The 14,900-nt window shown below is 24.7% G+C and overlaps 1 protein-coding gene across 1 annotated transcript in view; it reads right to left on the reverse strand.

Annotated features, from left to right (window-relative positions):
- LOC122499588 (RE1-silencing transcription factor A-like) overlaps positions 1-13,343 on the reverse strand; it is a 31,950-nt gene extending 18,607 nt beyond the window's left edge. Inside the window, exons 1-4 of the mRNA XM_043608036.1 lie at positions 13,242-13,343; positions 4,047-4,133; positions 1,205-1,297; positions 733-916 (exon numbers count right to left, since the gene is read on the reverse strand). Of these exons, the coding sequence (XP_043463971.1) occupies positions 733-916; positions 1,205-1,297; positions 4,047-4,133; positions 13,242-13,343 (466 nt within the window). The remainder of the gene's footprint in view (positions 1-732; positions 917-1,204; positions 1,298-4,046; positions 4,134-13,241) is intronic.
- Positions 13,344-14,900: the final 1,557 nt, after the last annotated feature.

Here is a 14,900-nt window from a genome sequence, read left to right on the forward strand (position 1 = left end):
CACTTATTTTTTTAAATTTTGTAAAAATTCAATTATTTGTAGAAATAATAAATTTTTTTCGCTGGAATTCAATTATTTAAAAAAGTTTTAATAAAATTCTATTAAAGAATTTAATTATTTTCAGAAATAATTGTAAAAAAAATTGTAAAAAAAAATTTGAAAATAATTGAATTCATTTCCCAAGAATTTTATCAACATTTTTTTCAATAATTGAATTCTTTCGAGAAAATGTAATTAAAATTATATTGAAAATAATTTAATTTCCCCGAAACATTTTATTATCTATGAAAATAATTAAATTATTGACAAGAATTTCACAATTTATAAAAAGAATTCAATTGATTCGAAGAATATTTCATCAGAATTGTTGAGAATAATTAAATTTTTATTAAAATTCTTGAAAATAATTAAGTTTAAATATTATTTTTAAATAAATTGTATTCTTTCGAGAAATTTTATTAAAATTCTAATAAAAAGAATTTAATTCCTTCGAAACATTTTATTATTTATGAAAATATTTACAAATTTTTTTATAATAATATTTAATTATTTTTTAAAATATTTTAATTCTTGCAAAGAATTAAAATATTTATGAAAATAAATATTTTTTATGAAAAAATTTGTAAATATTTGAATTCCTGTGAAATTTTTATTATTTTTTGCCAATAATTAAATGTTTGTGTACAAATTTATTAAAATTGTTTTTAAATAATTGGATAAAGGGAATCTTACATATTCCACATTCCCAAATTTTGACAGTCTTTCCTTCTCGTTTCAAATATTTGACAAAATGAAGTCGCGATCTTGGATCATCTTTATCGATCAATCGTGGAGTTGTAGTCGGTGAACCTTCAACAGGAGTTTGTGAAATAACAACCAAATTGTCATCCGACTGACCCGTGTTCTGTGCTAAAACCTTTAAAAATAAAATATTCAAATTTTGATTCTTCTATCAATTTTGATAATTTTCAAATTAGAATTAAAATTTTCTTTAGAAATAAATATTTTTTTACGATTTTATACTTGTTTGAAAAATTATTTTTTTTAACAAAAGAATTTCAAAATATAAAAACATTTTTTTTTCGATTTACAATATAATATTAACAAATAGCAAATATTTTTTATTTGAAAAATTATTTTCTTTTAATAAAAGAATCTCAAAATATCAAAAAAAATTTTTAATTTAGAATTTAAAATTTACTACCTTGTACTTGACGTCTTTGCCAAAAAGTTTAGCGGCCGAACTGTCCAAGCTAATAATTTCTGATTCAATCACTGCATCCAAGTCGAAATCGCCCTAAAAAATAAGAAAAATATAAATATTTTTAAAGAATAATAAAAATTTGTAAATTTTTCTTTATACAAGAATTTTAATTTTAAGAATTCAGATTGATAATTACTTCAATATATTGTTGATGGCTCGATCCAGGAATGCTGTAAACGAGTCAAAATTTTAATATTCTTATTCTAATTAATTTTTCGAATTTTTCAAATTTTTTTTTTTTTTTATTAAAAGCTTTGTAATATTTATTGAAAAAATTTTTCTATTTTTTAAATAATAATTATTTATTATAATTATAATAAAAATTATAAAAAAATTTAAAAATTAATTTTTCTCTTCTAAAATATGAATATAATTAAATAATTTTTAAAATCATTTTTTCTACTTTAAAAAAAAGAATTTTACATAATATTTCATTTTTGAAAATACCTGACATCTTCATCTTGAATCGAGTGAGAATTTTGCATCTGGACTTCGTCATTTTGATTTTCCCCTAAGCAATTATTTAGAAAAAAAAATTATTCCTTAGATTTTCTATTTTCTTTTGAAAATAAAATCGCTAAAATAAAATTAACAATCAGTTAAAAAAAAAATATAAAAAATATTTTATTTCTTCATTTTTAAACAGTAAATTGAAAGTACATTATGTAATAAATACTTTCAACTTTTCCATAAATTATAAATTATCCATTAAATTAAAAATAATTAAATAATTAAATAAATTTAATTAAAAATTTTATAAGCTTCAAAGAGACTGCGGAATATTAATTTTAACAGAGAAAAATGTTTTACAAAAATCACTACAATCAGTAATTACAATTTAATAATATTTAAATGACTAAAAAGGTGAATAATAAAATAATAAAAATTGAGTAATTAAAAAAAAATGTTAAAAATAAGTAATTTAATAAATAAAAGGGCATGTCCCGTTATGTTTCTAAAATAAAATAATAAAATAAACAGGCTTTTTCGTAAAATAGAAAAATGAATAATCAAAAATAATTTTCATTTTTTGGTTTAGTTATTGTCTGGTTAGTATTTTTTAATTTTAACAATAAAAAAAATAATAAAAAAAATTTTACAATAATTATTATAATGAATATTTGTTACTTTAAATATAATAATAAGTAGAAATAATAAATAATAAATAATAAGTAGAAATAATAAATGATAAATAATAAAAAAACAATTTTAAAAATGGTTATATTTGAACAATAAATTATTAAATTAAATGAATAAAAAATGTTTATCACAGATTTATCCAACTTTTTTTTTTTATTAATTGTAAATATTTAATTGAGAATTTTATATAATGTTTTTTAGAACGCACACGCTTTCAATTGCAAAAGATTATATTTAATCTAGAGAAATATTTCATAAAATAATTATTATGTTATAAAATTGGTAACAAATGAACAGAATGATTTTAATAATTTAAATCCATCAATTTCACTTGCTCGAAATGACATTATAAATAAATATTTAAAAAGATATATATATATATATATATATATATATGTGTATGCATTTTAAAAGCAGAAATTTATATTTTAATATCTAATTACTTACTTTGCAAAACGTTTTAAAGTTTTTACGAGATTTTTTTTTTATTTCAAATATTCTTGAAATGTTCTTTTTTCATTTTATTATATTATACAATATCTGAAATTTCATCGTCCTTTATATTTCTCAGACTCTACTTTAAATATTTTTTAATGCCAAATCCAATGAATTTTTTTTTTCAACTCAATAATTAAATTTCACGAAAATTGTGTTTTTTAATTTATAAAAAATTACATTATTGAAATTAAGAAAATTTTGTAAAAAATTGAATTTTGAAAAAAGAATTATCAATTGTGTTTTTTAATTTAAAAAATTACATTAATGAAATTATGAAAATTTTGTAAGAAATTGAATTTTGAAAAAATTATCAATTTTTTCATTTAAAAAATTACATTATTGAAATTAAGAAAATTTTGAAAAAAATTGAATTTAAAAAAAAAATTATCAATTGTGTTTTTAATTTAAAAAATTACATTATTAAAATTAAGAAAATTTTGTAAGAAATTGAACTTACAAAAAAAAATTATCAATTACAAGAGAAGATAAAATTGGAAGGTAATTTTTTTTAGAGATAACCTCAAAAAGTAGTTTTTAAATATAGAAATCAAATTATAATTTTAACGAAAAGACATTGTCAAAAAAAAAAAATGATAAAAAAGTTCAAAAATGAAATTGAAAATTATTAATGAAGAAAAGTTGATTAAAAAAAATAAATTACCTGATTCGTAAATTTTAAACTGAAAAATAAATAGCTTTGGAAAAAATTTAATTAATTTTTTAATAACTGTTAAATTAAATTCAATTAATTAATTTTTTAATGACTTTTAAATTAAATTAATTTTTTTTTAATAAATTGAAGAAAATGGGATAAAATTTTTTTTTCAGTTTCGTCAAGAAAAAAATTCTGAAATGTCAAAAAATATTTTTCCTTCTCGAGACAACGTTGAAATTTTTCTTTCAAAAATCGTAACTGTCGTATTTTTTTACAGACAATGAGTTGATTTTCTTTTTTGTCTCAAAAATATGAAAATAAACAAACCACAAGAGAATTTTTCGGTTCTCGGATTTTTTTTTTGTTAGTAGGAGAAAAAAAAATGAAAAAGGAAAACCGCCATTAGTTGATAGTCAAGCGGCAAGCGTTGAACGTTATTTTCCTCCTGTCATTCGGATTATTATTTTTTCACAGTTAAAAATGACTTACAATTATCGTTTTCCAGAATGTTGTTGTCTTCAGACATTTTCTTCTTATTTTCTTCTTTGCAATTAAACTCGATGTGAATTCCCTGTGCTATGAAAACTGTTTTTCCCCAGGATTAAACCACAGATGTAAGAAGGTAAAGATTTGACATGAAATCGTTAATATAGTCAATAGCAGTGGCGCTGTGCTGCGGTGAGTTTGCGAACTTTCGAAAAAGCAGGGTTGGGTTGTCGAATTCGAAAAAAAAAGTTTATGCTTTTCTACAATAATCGCGGATTTAAAAAAAACAATAAAAAAGTGTTTGATTATTATTATTTTCTTACATTTTTTGTTAAAATAGAGAAAAAAAGGATTTTAAATATTAGGTTAAACGAAAGTTAGGTATTTTATACAAAATTACTATACTTTCACTAATTTTATGGTTGAATAATTCTTTTTCGAATGCTTTTAATTTAATCTGGGAAGACCAAAAAATGTTTTTAACTAATGCGACGCAATCCGAATAAAAGTACTTTTAAAAAGCAAATAATTTTATAATATTTGTGTTTGTTATTTATTACACTTATTAAAATTTTCTCTTTACTTGTTAAAATTGCAATCAATCTTTATTATTATAATTATTTTAGATCTTGAGAGTCGATCCGCTTTGTGTATTTTCATTACGAAAATTACAAACATAACCTCAAATTTTTGCTTTTAATCCTTTTAATAATTAAACATTTTTAAATTTAATTTTTACTAATAACCAAAATCGCAATTTACAAAACATAATTTTTTTTTTTATTTCTCACAATAATGAAACTTTACATAATATGAAATTGTATCTATTTTAAATAATTTAATCATTTTTATGCTATCATAAAATTATTATTTACTTATAAAAATAGAGAAAAATTTTACTTTAAAAGTTCAATAATAATAATAATTAAATTTTAAAAGAGTTGCGTTAATAGTTTTACAAACAATTGCATTTCAAAAGGCTTCAAGTTGAAATTTTAGAAAATTTTAATTTTTAAAAAGTTTTAATAATTAAAAATTTTGAAAAAAATTGTTTTTCGAAAAATTTTTATTCAATTTTTTTTATGTTAGGTTAAATTATAAAAATTAATAGATATTTAATTGAAAAATTTTTTAACAATCGAAATTTCGTAAAATTTATTGAATTGAAAACAAGTGGATTTTAAAAGCATAAATAATAATAAAAATAATTTAAAAATATTAAAAATATTGATTCTTAAAGAAGTTTCTCAAACTTAATTAAAATGATTGATTCAGAAAAGAACTTTAATTAAAAATTTAAGAAAATAATTTAATCTTAAAAAGAGTTATAGTAGAATTTCTAGAAATAATAATTTCAAATTAAATCTAATATTTGAAAATTATTAAGTTTTTACTAGTTTAATTAAAAATTATAAAGATTTTATTTATTTACAAACTTTTATATCAAATTAAAATTGAATTGAAAGCAAGTGAATTTTCTACGTATTTTAAGTAAATTTTCATTTAATAATTGAATAATTGAATAATAATTAAATAATTGAATAATAATTGAATAATTGAATAATTATTGAATAATTGAATTTTAAAAATTTTTTATTTAAATTATTAAAAATAATTGATTTGGAGAATAATTTTAATTAAAAGTTCAATAAAATAATCAAATTTGAAGTCTTGAATTTAAAAGAATGTACGTAGCAATTTTTATAAATTATTAAATTTTCAATGGTTTGAAATTTTTAAAAATCTTAATATTTATTTAAAATTATTTGGTACGGTTACTTCGACTGGTTTCGAAAATTTGTTGTTTAAAATTTTCAAAGTATTACCGAATTAGAAATTTGTGAATTCAATTTTTTAATTAAATAAAAAGAATTTCGTTTATTCCGTTATATTAAATTTTTAATTAATCTTTCAGTGCCGAAAATAATGCTTCTGTTGAATATAAATTTAATTAAAGAGTAGGCAAGACTGAAGCGTGAATTACTTTCCGATGAAGGGGAAAGGTTGGCTGACCATAAATCGTCTTCTCCACTGAAAACCATTGTCGCTTTCCAAGTCGTTTAACGTCCTTCGGAAATGGAAATACAATTATTTTCGAAATTAAAATATAAATACTTTATTTTGATAACATTTTTTTGTTTGTAATTTTTTTTTTTTGAATTTTTTTCCAATATAAATTTTTTACTCTAGTAAGAATGATGAAGAAGATGATGAAGAGAAAATAAGGATAATTAATAATTAGGATAAGTTAAGAATTACAGTTTTAAAATTCAATATTGTTTTTTTGCGGGGGAAAAAAATAAATGCGTCGAAAAAGAGGAATAGAGTTGAATGAATCCTTTTTTTTATAAATCTGTAGATGTGCATTTTCGATTTTTGAGTTATCAGCGTCTCTAAATTGGTAAAATGCAAAACGCGTAGCGTTGGTTGCGACTAAAATCAACAACGCGTTAAATAATCCGGTTGGTCGACGAATCGAACATGTTGAAACTAAAATTGATGAAAGTACAACGAACTTGAGAGTTGAATTGTTTTAGAATTCCAGTCATGTGCGATCACCCTTTCCGCCTCCTTTCTCCACCTATCCTTTCTTGATCCAAACCATATACTTGCCTGACTCAATTATTACTTACTACTACTTTGTTAGTTGTTGTTTAAGTTAAAATTCCATTCTCCAACGTCAATTGCTCTCTTTGTTGTTTCAAGACGTTTCCAGCTTCAAAAGATCCCACCGCTGCCACTTTTATAACGAAAAACTAAAAAATTCCACCGCTGCCACCGTTATAGCGAAAAAATCGTAAATCATCCAAAAATCCCACCACTGCCACCGTTATAACAAAAATTCGTCAAACAAAAAAAAAACCCACCGCTGCCACCGATCTAACGAAAAATTCAAAAGTCCCACCGCTGCCACCTTTTAGTTGTCTTGATGAGTAAGTCTAAACCAATTTTAGTCGGAGCTCTCGCAAATTCTTTATAGAAGTTTAAAAAAAATTATTTTCATAAATAAAATATGTCAAAATAAAGTCCAAAGTACTTTTCATATACGCATTAATTTTTAAATTGAAATACTCGATAGTTTTCTCAGCAAAAATTCCTAAAATATCTACCTTTTAGTTGTCTTGATGAGTAAGTCTAAACCAATATTAGCCAAAGCTCTCGCAAATTCTTTATAGAAGTTTTAAAAACCCAGAGAAATGGAAAGTTCGTAAATCAGCAAATGAGCCCACCGCTGCCACCGTTATAACGAAAAATTCGTTAAACAGCAAAAAAATCCCACAGCTGCCACCGTTATAACGAAAAAATCGTAAATCATCAAAAAATCCCACCGCTGCCACCGTTATAACGAAAAATTCAAAAGTCCCACCGCTGACACCTTTTAGTTGTCTTGATGAGTAAGTCTAAACCAATGTGAGCCAGAGCTCTCGCAAATTCTTTATACAACTTTTAAAAACCCAGAAAAATGAAAAATTCGTAAATCAGCAAAAGATCCCACCGCTGCCACCACCAGAAAAACAAAAAATTCGTAAAACAGCAAAAAAAATTTTTTTAGAAAATTCCTAATCGTGTAACAATCAACAAGGTCTCAAGTAATGTTGAGATATTGATTTTTATTTTTTAGTTTAACAAACGTTAAACTAAACAATAAAAATATAAAAATCCTCTTTATAGAACAAATAATTATCGTATTAGTATTTCCATATACTCATCATTATTCTAATGTAAAACAGTTTATTAAATTTATTTTCCAGTACCACGTCTTTTGGAACAATAGTACAGAAAAAAAATCCAATAAAATTAGTTGGGTCTCGTAGATTCTTTCTTCTCAAGATCCTGATTTCTATCTTTCAAATCTCTTTGATTGAGATAGAACGAGAATTTTTCTTTGATGTTGATGCTTTATTTTTCTTTATGTACACTATTCTAAGTTTGTACTCAGAAAAGCTTTCTATCAAAGTGATATTCCTTTTACCTTATATTCGCAACAAATGCATCTTGTGTATCAATATCTCATGGAGCAACATGTACAGAAAAAAAATACGTTTGACATCTATCTTCATAATAATATATTCCGACATTTTTTAACATTTATGCATTGTAATATTTCTTCTCTTATTCATTTAATTTATAATAGTATAATTTAATTTTCCTTTTTAAAAATAATCCCAAATTTCTGGACAAAGACACACTTAAGAAATTTTGAATTTTCAAGTCATGTGTCTTAAGAGATTTGATGATTCTAGAACAGTAGTTCGAAAAATTGTCTCTCAGTGTGGGGGGAAAAAGACTTTAGTCAATTTTTGGACGTTACTTTGCCACGAGTCTTGATTTTCGATTAGACGTGAAGCGTGCAAGCTCCAATCGGAATGCAGAAAACCCTAAAGGATCTGCATTGCAAATTTCATTTTCTTAATGGGAAATGGAGCAGCGTTGCCCTCATGCAACATGAAAACCGTTCACCATCTCTGCCATTACCACCCTCTCTCTCTCTCTCTTTCTACATATATATTGGAAGTCAGAAAGAATCAGCAACAGTGTAACGGTTTGGAAACTGCACCAAAAATGTTTCATAAATTTTATTTTATTTTCTTCATCGAGAGATTAAAGTCGATAATTTTCCTCCTCGTGTTTCTCTATACATAATTGATTTTTCATCTTGCTAAAAAAAGCCTGCTTTCGATTTACTGAAATTTGCATCGATACAGGCTTCTAGAAATATTTATCAAAAATTGATTTTTTCTTGTAAAAAATGTTTATGAGTTTTGATGGTGTACTCATAACTATTTTTGACAAGAAAAAATCATTGAATTTTATCATCTTTGGCTAAAAATTTTTTTGTGGCTATTGGAGGACCCTTTTGGTCAATCTCCCTACCAGGGGACTAGAGGTCGTATGTTAGACACGTATAGTGGACAAGAGGTAAACGTGAAAAGTTCGAAATGAGAATATTTGTCGAGGAACACGACGTGCCCTGTCGATAACCAGTACCAACATGTTTGAACTGGGTCAGAATGGAATCAATCATAACGAAAAACTGTTCCGTCTTATATAGATGACTGGACAATTCAACATCAAGTCAAATAAAGATATATAACAACTCACATATTTTGGTTTCAAAAAAGCATTCCAGAATATTGTGACGTTCTGTCGATTTTAGTTTCTGACATACTATAGTAGCAGCAAAAGGCGTCTCTTATCTAGTTACAGCTTTGTTTTCCGAACCGCATTTCCTCCTTTGACCTCCTTTAAGTTTTATCGTACATTCCTACAGGGCGACATACACAACTTTCCAAACAAACATATTCTATAAAAAATTATGTCTTATTTTAAAAATAATAGAACTTAAAAATTTTTTATTAAAATTTTTTTTTATAAAAATAAAATATGAATTGGAATATATCGTTTATTATAATTACTATTGCATTGTTGAAAAAATTTTATTTTGTTATAAACAAATAAATGGAAGATTACAATTTTATCGTTTTTGTAAACATTGTTTGGAATTTTTTGAGCATAATTTTGACCAAATTTGACAATAGTACAAATTTACAGAGAATTTTTGTCAAAAATCCATTTGTCATTTATAAAAATTAATAATAATTAATAATTAATTATGACGTTATTGACTTTGAGATTAACAAAAATATTATTTTCTGAGCAAAATAAATTGTTAACTATTATGTTATAAGACTCAATTTACATGCTAAATTTCTAAGAATATTTCATAATTGTTTAAACAAATCTTAATTAACAAATGCGCTGTTTCGACATTTCTTAACGTATGAAGTTCGTTTTTCCTTTGTTACGTGTTATTCTGCCATATTCCATTAAAAATAATGGATTTATAGAAGAATTTTAGTAAAAAAACAACACTAAAAAAATTTAATTTTCAAGAAGTTACAAATGATTGGAAAAATTCAATTATTTTCAAAAGTAATAACGTTCTTATCTCAAAATTCAATTATATTCAAAATTTACAAAAATATACAATTATTATCTTTATAAATAAAAAAAAATTCTTCGAAATTCAATTATTTTCAAAAATTTTCCTAATTTAAATGATTTTCAATTTTTTTCACTATTTTAATAAAATTACCCAATAAAGAATTGAATTATTTAGAAACAATTTTAATAAAATTGTACATTTAATTATTGTTATAATTAATAAAAATTTCACAAGAATTTAATTATTTACAAATTTTTTATAATCTTCTTCTATTAATAATTCAATATTATTTTCAGAAATAATAAAATTCATTGCAGAATTTCAATTATATTTTTAATACAATTTCAATCAAATTGCTTGAAAATTGTAAAAATTCTAAAAATTTTCTTAAAATTCGTCAAAAGAATTCAATTATTAAATTTGCAATGAATTTTATTTAAATTTTTAAAAATAATTGACTTCTCCCGAATGATTTTATTTAATTATAAAAATAATTAAATCCCTGAAAAGAATTTTAAAATTTATGAAAATAATTGAATTACTACGAAGAATTTAAATGTCAAATTTTGAATCAGTTGATTTTTTCGATAAAATTTATGCAAATTTTATTTTCAATAATTGAATTTCTGTAAAATTTTTATTTGTTTGGAAAATAATTGAATGTTCATGTTAAAATATTGTCAAAATTTTAGTTTAATAATTGGATTTTTTGGAGAAATTTTTATTAAAAATCATTGAAACGAATTTTAGGGAAAAAAAATTTTTTTTTTGCGAATTTAATATAAAATAATTTTTACCCTTTTATAATAACGGGAGTGTTCGTAATATTTAAAACCGCGATCGTTTATGTAATAAAAAGTGTCCACCCCTTTTTTTTAATTTTTGACACGTGGTTCGGGAGTGGTCGAAATATTTTTGAAACCGGGGGTGAGTGTAATTTTTTTTTTGTGCCCAAGATGACATCGTACGAGTGCCGCTGAGACTGACTGCTGTAAGTTTAATAAATATCTTTAATTTTTTTTTTTATTTTAATCATTAATTAAATCATTTATTTTTTTCAATTAAATAATTTATTAAATTTTTTTTTTTATTGTAATTAATTATTTAATTTTTATTTATTTTTACTTAGAATTTTTTTTTATTTAAACTTATTTTTAATTTAATTATTATCGCTCCGTCGTGGGAATCCGCGACGGTGAGTGCTTTTTTCCCCTACTAACACAGCGACACAACCTGAAATTATTAATTTCTAAAATGATCTCTATTTCAGAAATTAATCTGTCGAAATTAGTAATTTTCAATTTTTTTTCAATTATACAAACTTTCGGGTTTGTAAAATTAAACTTTTGAAACTTGCTAATTATTTCAGGATTTCATTGTTCATTGTACTCTTTTTTTGCTTTTACTTTTTCAATGAAAATGAGACAATTTGAGCTCAGGTGACGGATACCGGTCCCGGGACGGATCCCTAGGTTTGCACCGGGGCCACACACCTCCGGAGGTGTGGAATGTGTGATTTTTTTCGTTCACTCGGTTTAGGTAGGAAAATATAATTTTTTTTCTGTATGTGAATGTTTTTTTTCAGTGTCGCTATGTTGAATTAAAATTTCTCTCTCGTTAATTTTTGTGTTTCTTCTGTTTCAGCCATTTCACTTCAGGTACATGTTTAAAGTTACTATTTTAATGATAGAAAACTCCAACCGTCCGTTTTTTCCGATAGGAAAGACGAAGCTTGGACTCTTCTCATCATTAAATAATTTTTTTTTATTAGTTGAAAAAAATTTTCATGTTTGAATTTATAATTGAATTTTCATTTTCTATCATTTCAAGATCCAAAGAAATGTTTTATTTAAAGCAAATATAATTTATTTGAATTAAATAGTTACGCGCAATTTACTGAATAAACGCGTAACACATTATAGCATCCAGCCCCTCAATTAATATATTTTTCTTATAGGACGACTAACGTATTTATTTGGTTGAAATTAAAATCTTATTCGGCAAAAGTAAATGTATAATTTCTCTTGAGTGAAAATCAAAAAATCGAATTCAACTTTTTAGATGAATCATAATATCCTTCTGTTGTAAATTTGTATTCGTATTTCTGTCAGTTTTCTTAATTATCCATTTTAATTTAATTCTTCTTCTCTCATGGGACAATATTCTTGAGGTTTTTTGCTGCAACCAAACTTCCTGGAAAATATTGGACTATGAGTCTGATGTTCAACCTCCTGGGTGACGCGAAATAGAACATACAACATTTGAATTTTATTATTATATCAATTTTGACATGAATTTTATTAAAATTTTTGAAAATAATTGAATTCTTGTAATGAATGCTTTTATTTATAGAAATAATTGAATTTTGTCAAAGAATTTTGCAATTGACTTGAAATTTTGCAAAATCAACTTTGGGGTCAACAAAAATATAATTAAATATTTGTTGACCCCAAAGTTGATTTTGCAAAATTTTAAATTTTTCAAAAATTACAGATTTTCCCCAAGTCTAGATTGTACGAAAATCTTGTAACATTGGAGAAATTAAATTTACATTAAAAGTCTTTTCTGAAACGTAGTTTGACAATTTTTTAAAGATTTTAAAAAAGAGTGAAGTAGGTTGTGTCAATAAGCACTTAGCGTAAAACCGAATTTATTTTGACAGAATGATAAGACAAGTAAGTGGCACACATCAAACTAATTTGAATAGAAAACTTTTTTAAGCTGAAAATCGAAAGAAAAACCTAGAGTTTAAAAATTGTAATTTTAAAAAATCTACGAGACATTATAGAAATTGAAGAAAAAAAATTAATGAAAAGTTAACTATAAATCTAATTCCAACCATTCGTGTCGACAGAAAGACGTACGTTCTTTGAATTCGAGTAGAACAAATCGAAAGAGAAAAGGACAGAGTTTCAAAAAAAACAAGTATATATATTGTATTTGGTGAGGCCAATCTCTTCTCTCGACAGCCTCGACGTCGTAGGTCGTAGCTTGTTACAGTGGTAGTCAAAGGTATATAGGGTAAGGCGTAAATTGTTAAGGCGAGCCTCACCTAGTTATAAATTAGAAAAGAGGCAATCTTACCGCCTTGGCTGTTTTCCCGGAACTCTCTTTCTCTCTCTCTCTTCCCTTTCCTTTCATTTTACTTTTATTCCTTTTCTTTTTCCTCGGCCTTCTCTCACATTTGGCGAGGTTTTAGCACTAACCATAAAAAAGTCTCACATCCCAGGCAAGATTACCCAGAAATGTACTTGCCCTTCTAGAAAACGATATCTTTCGATGGTTGGTGTGTGCGCGCACGATGCCCAAGGTTTCGTCCTCATCCAAGCTCTAAGCTCATCACATGATCCCATTTACGACTGATTAACCGTACCAGTTTCCTCGAAATGTGACTTCAGGTTCAAGCAGTTTTAGATGTTGGCAAAAATTTTTCTTACACCCTTGAGACTCTTTTCGTCGAGAGTGGAAAATACTTTATCGTTAAAGTCAAATGTTTCCGTGTTTACACTTTCACTGTGAGTCCACTTTCCATTTTTCATGAGGGAAGGGAAATTTCTTTTTTCTTAAAAAATAAAATAATTTTAGACGATGTTTCTTGTTGAAATTTTAATAACAATTTCTTAAGGGGATCTGAAATTTTATTTATCTAAACATATTGTCACTTCCCGTGTGAGGTGCATTAAATTATAATGTAATATAAAATGTTCCAATGATGAAATTAATTTGTCCTGAGTCACAAGTCAGTTTGGAAATTAAAATAAGGTATCGAACTTGATTAGATTGGTCATGAACTTACTACATTCGTCGTCCACCTCACTGGTAGTGAAATTTCTTTATGAACAGCAAAAAAAATCCCACCGCTGCCACCGTTGTAACGAAAAAATCCAAAAGTCCCACCGCTGACACCTTTTAGTTGTCTTGATGAGTAAGTCTAAACCAATGTAAGCCAGAGCTTTCGCAAATTCTTTATAGAAGTTTTAAAAAAATTATTTTCATAAATAAAATATGTCAAAATAAAGTCCAAAGTACCGTTCATATATACATTAATTTTTAAATTGAAATAATCAATAGTTTTCTCAGCAAAAATTCCTAAAAAATCGACGTTTTAAAAGTTGTTTTGATGAGTAAGTCTAAACCAAAATTTCTAAATTAAAATTGATTTCTCCTATATAAAAAAATAATCATCGCGTGAGTAATTATTTTCATAAATAAAATATGTCAAAATAAAGTCAATGTACCCTTCATATATACATTAATTTTTAAATTGAAATAATCAATAGTTTTCTCAGCAAAAATTCCTAAAATATCGACCTTTTAAAAGTTGTTTTGATGAGTAAGTCTAAACCAAAATTTCTAAATTAAAATTGATTTCTCCTATATAAAAAAATTAATCATCGCGTGAGTAATTATATTCATAAATAAAATATGTCAAAATAAAGTCCAAAGTACCCTTCATATATACATTAACTTTTAAATTGAAATAATCAATAGTTTTCTCAGCAAAAATTCCTAAAAAATCGACCTTTTAAAAGTTGTTTTGATGAGTAAGTCTAAACCAAAAGTTCTAAATTAAAATTGATTGCTCCTATTTAAAAAAATAAATCATCGTGTGAGTAATGTGTTTTTGTTTTGAAGACAAATTTTTTCAGAATGTCGTTAATCCTCGAGGGTGTTGGTCGTTGATGACATTGACGAAAAAAGAATGCCGAAAGGTGAAACACTTGGCTTGTCTCATAACATGATCGAAAATGGGCTCGAGTATAAAGAAAGGGAGCTTTCGTATTGGATTTCAATCTGATATTGTGGTCCCTGTCGTGAAGCGTTGAAAAGCCTTTTTTAATATATCTCTAATATTTTTAGTTCCAATATTCTTGATTTATCCAACAATCCATCATGTGTTATTTTTAAAA

This window comes from Leptopilina heterotoma, unplaced genomic scaffold (assembly GCF_015476425.1).
Source record: "Leptopilina heterotoma isolate Lh14 unplaced genomic scaffold, ASM1547642v1 Lhet_17, whole genome shotgun sequence".
Lineage (NCBI taxonomy): Eukaryota > Metazoa > Arthropoda > Insecta > Hymenoptera > Figitidae > Leptopilina > Leptopilina heterotoma.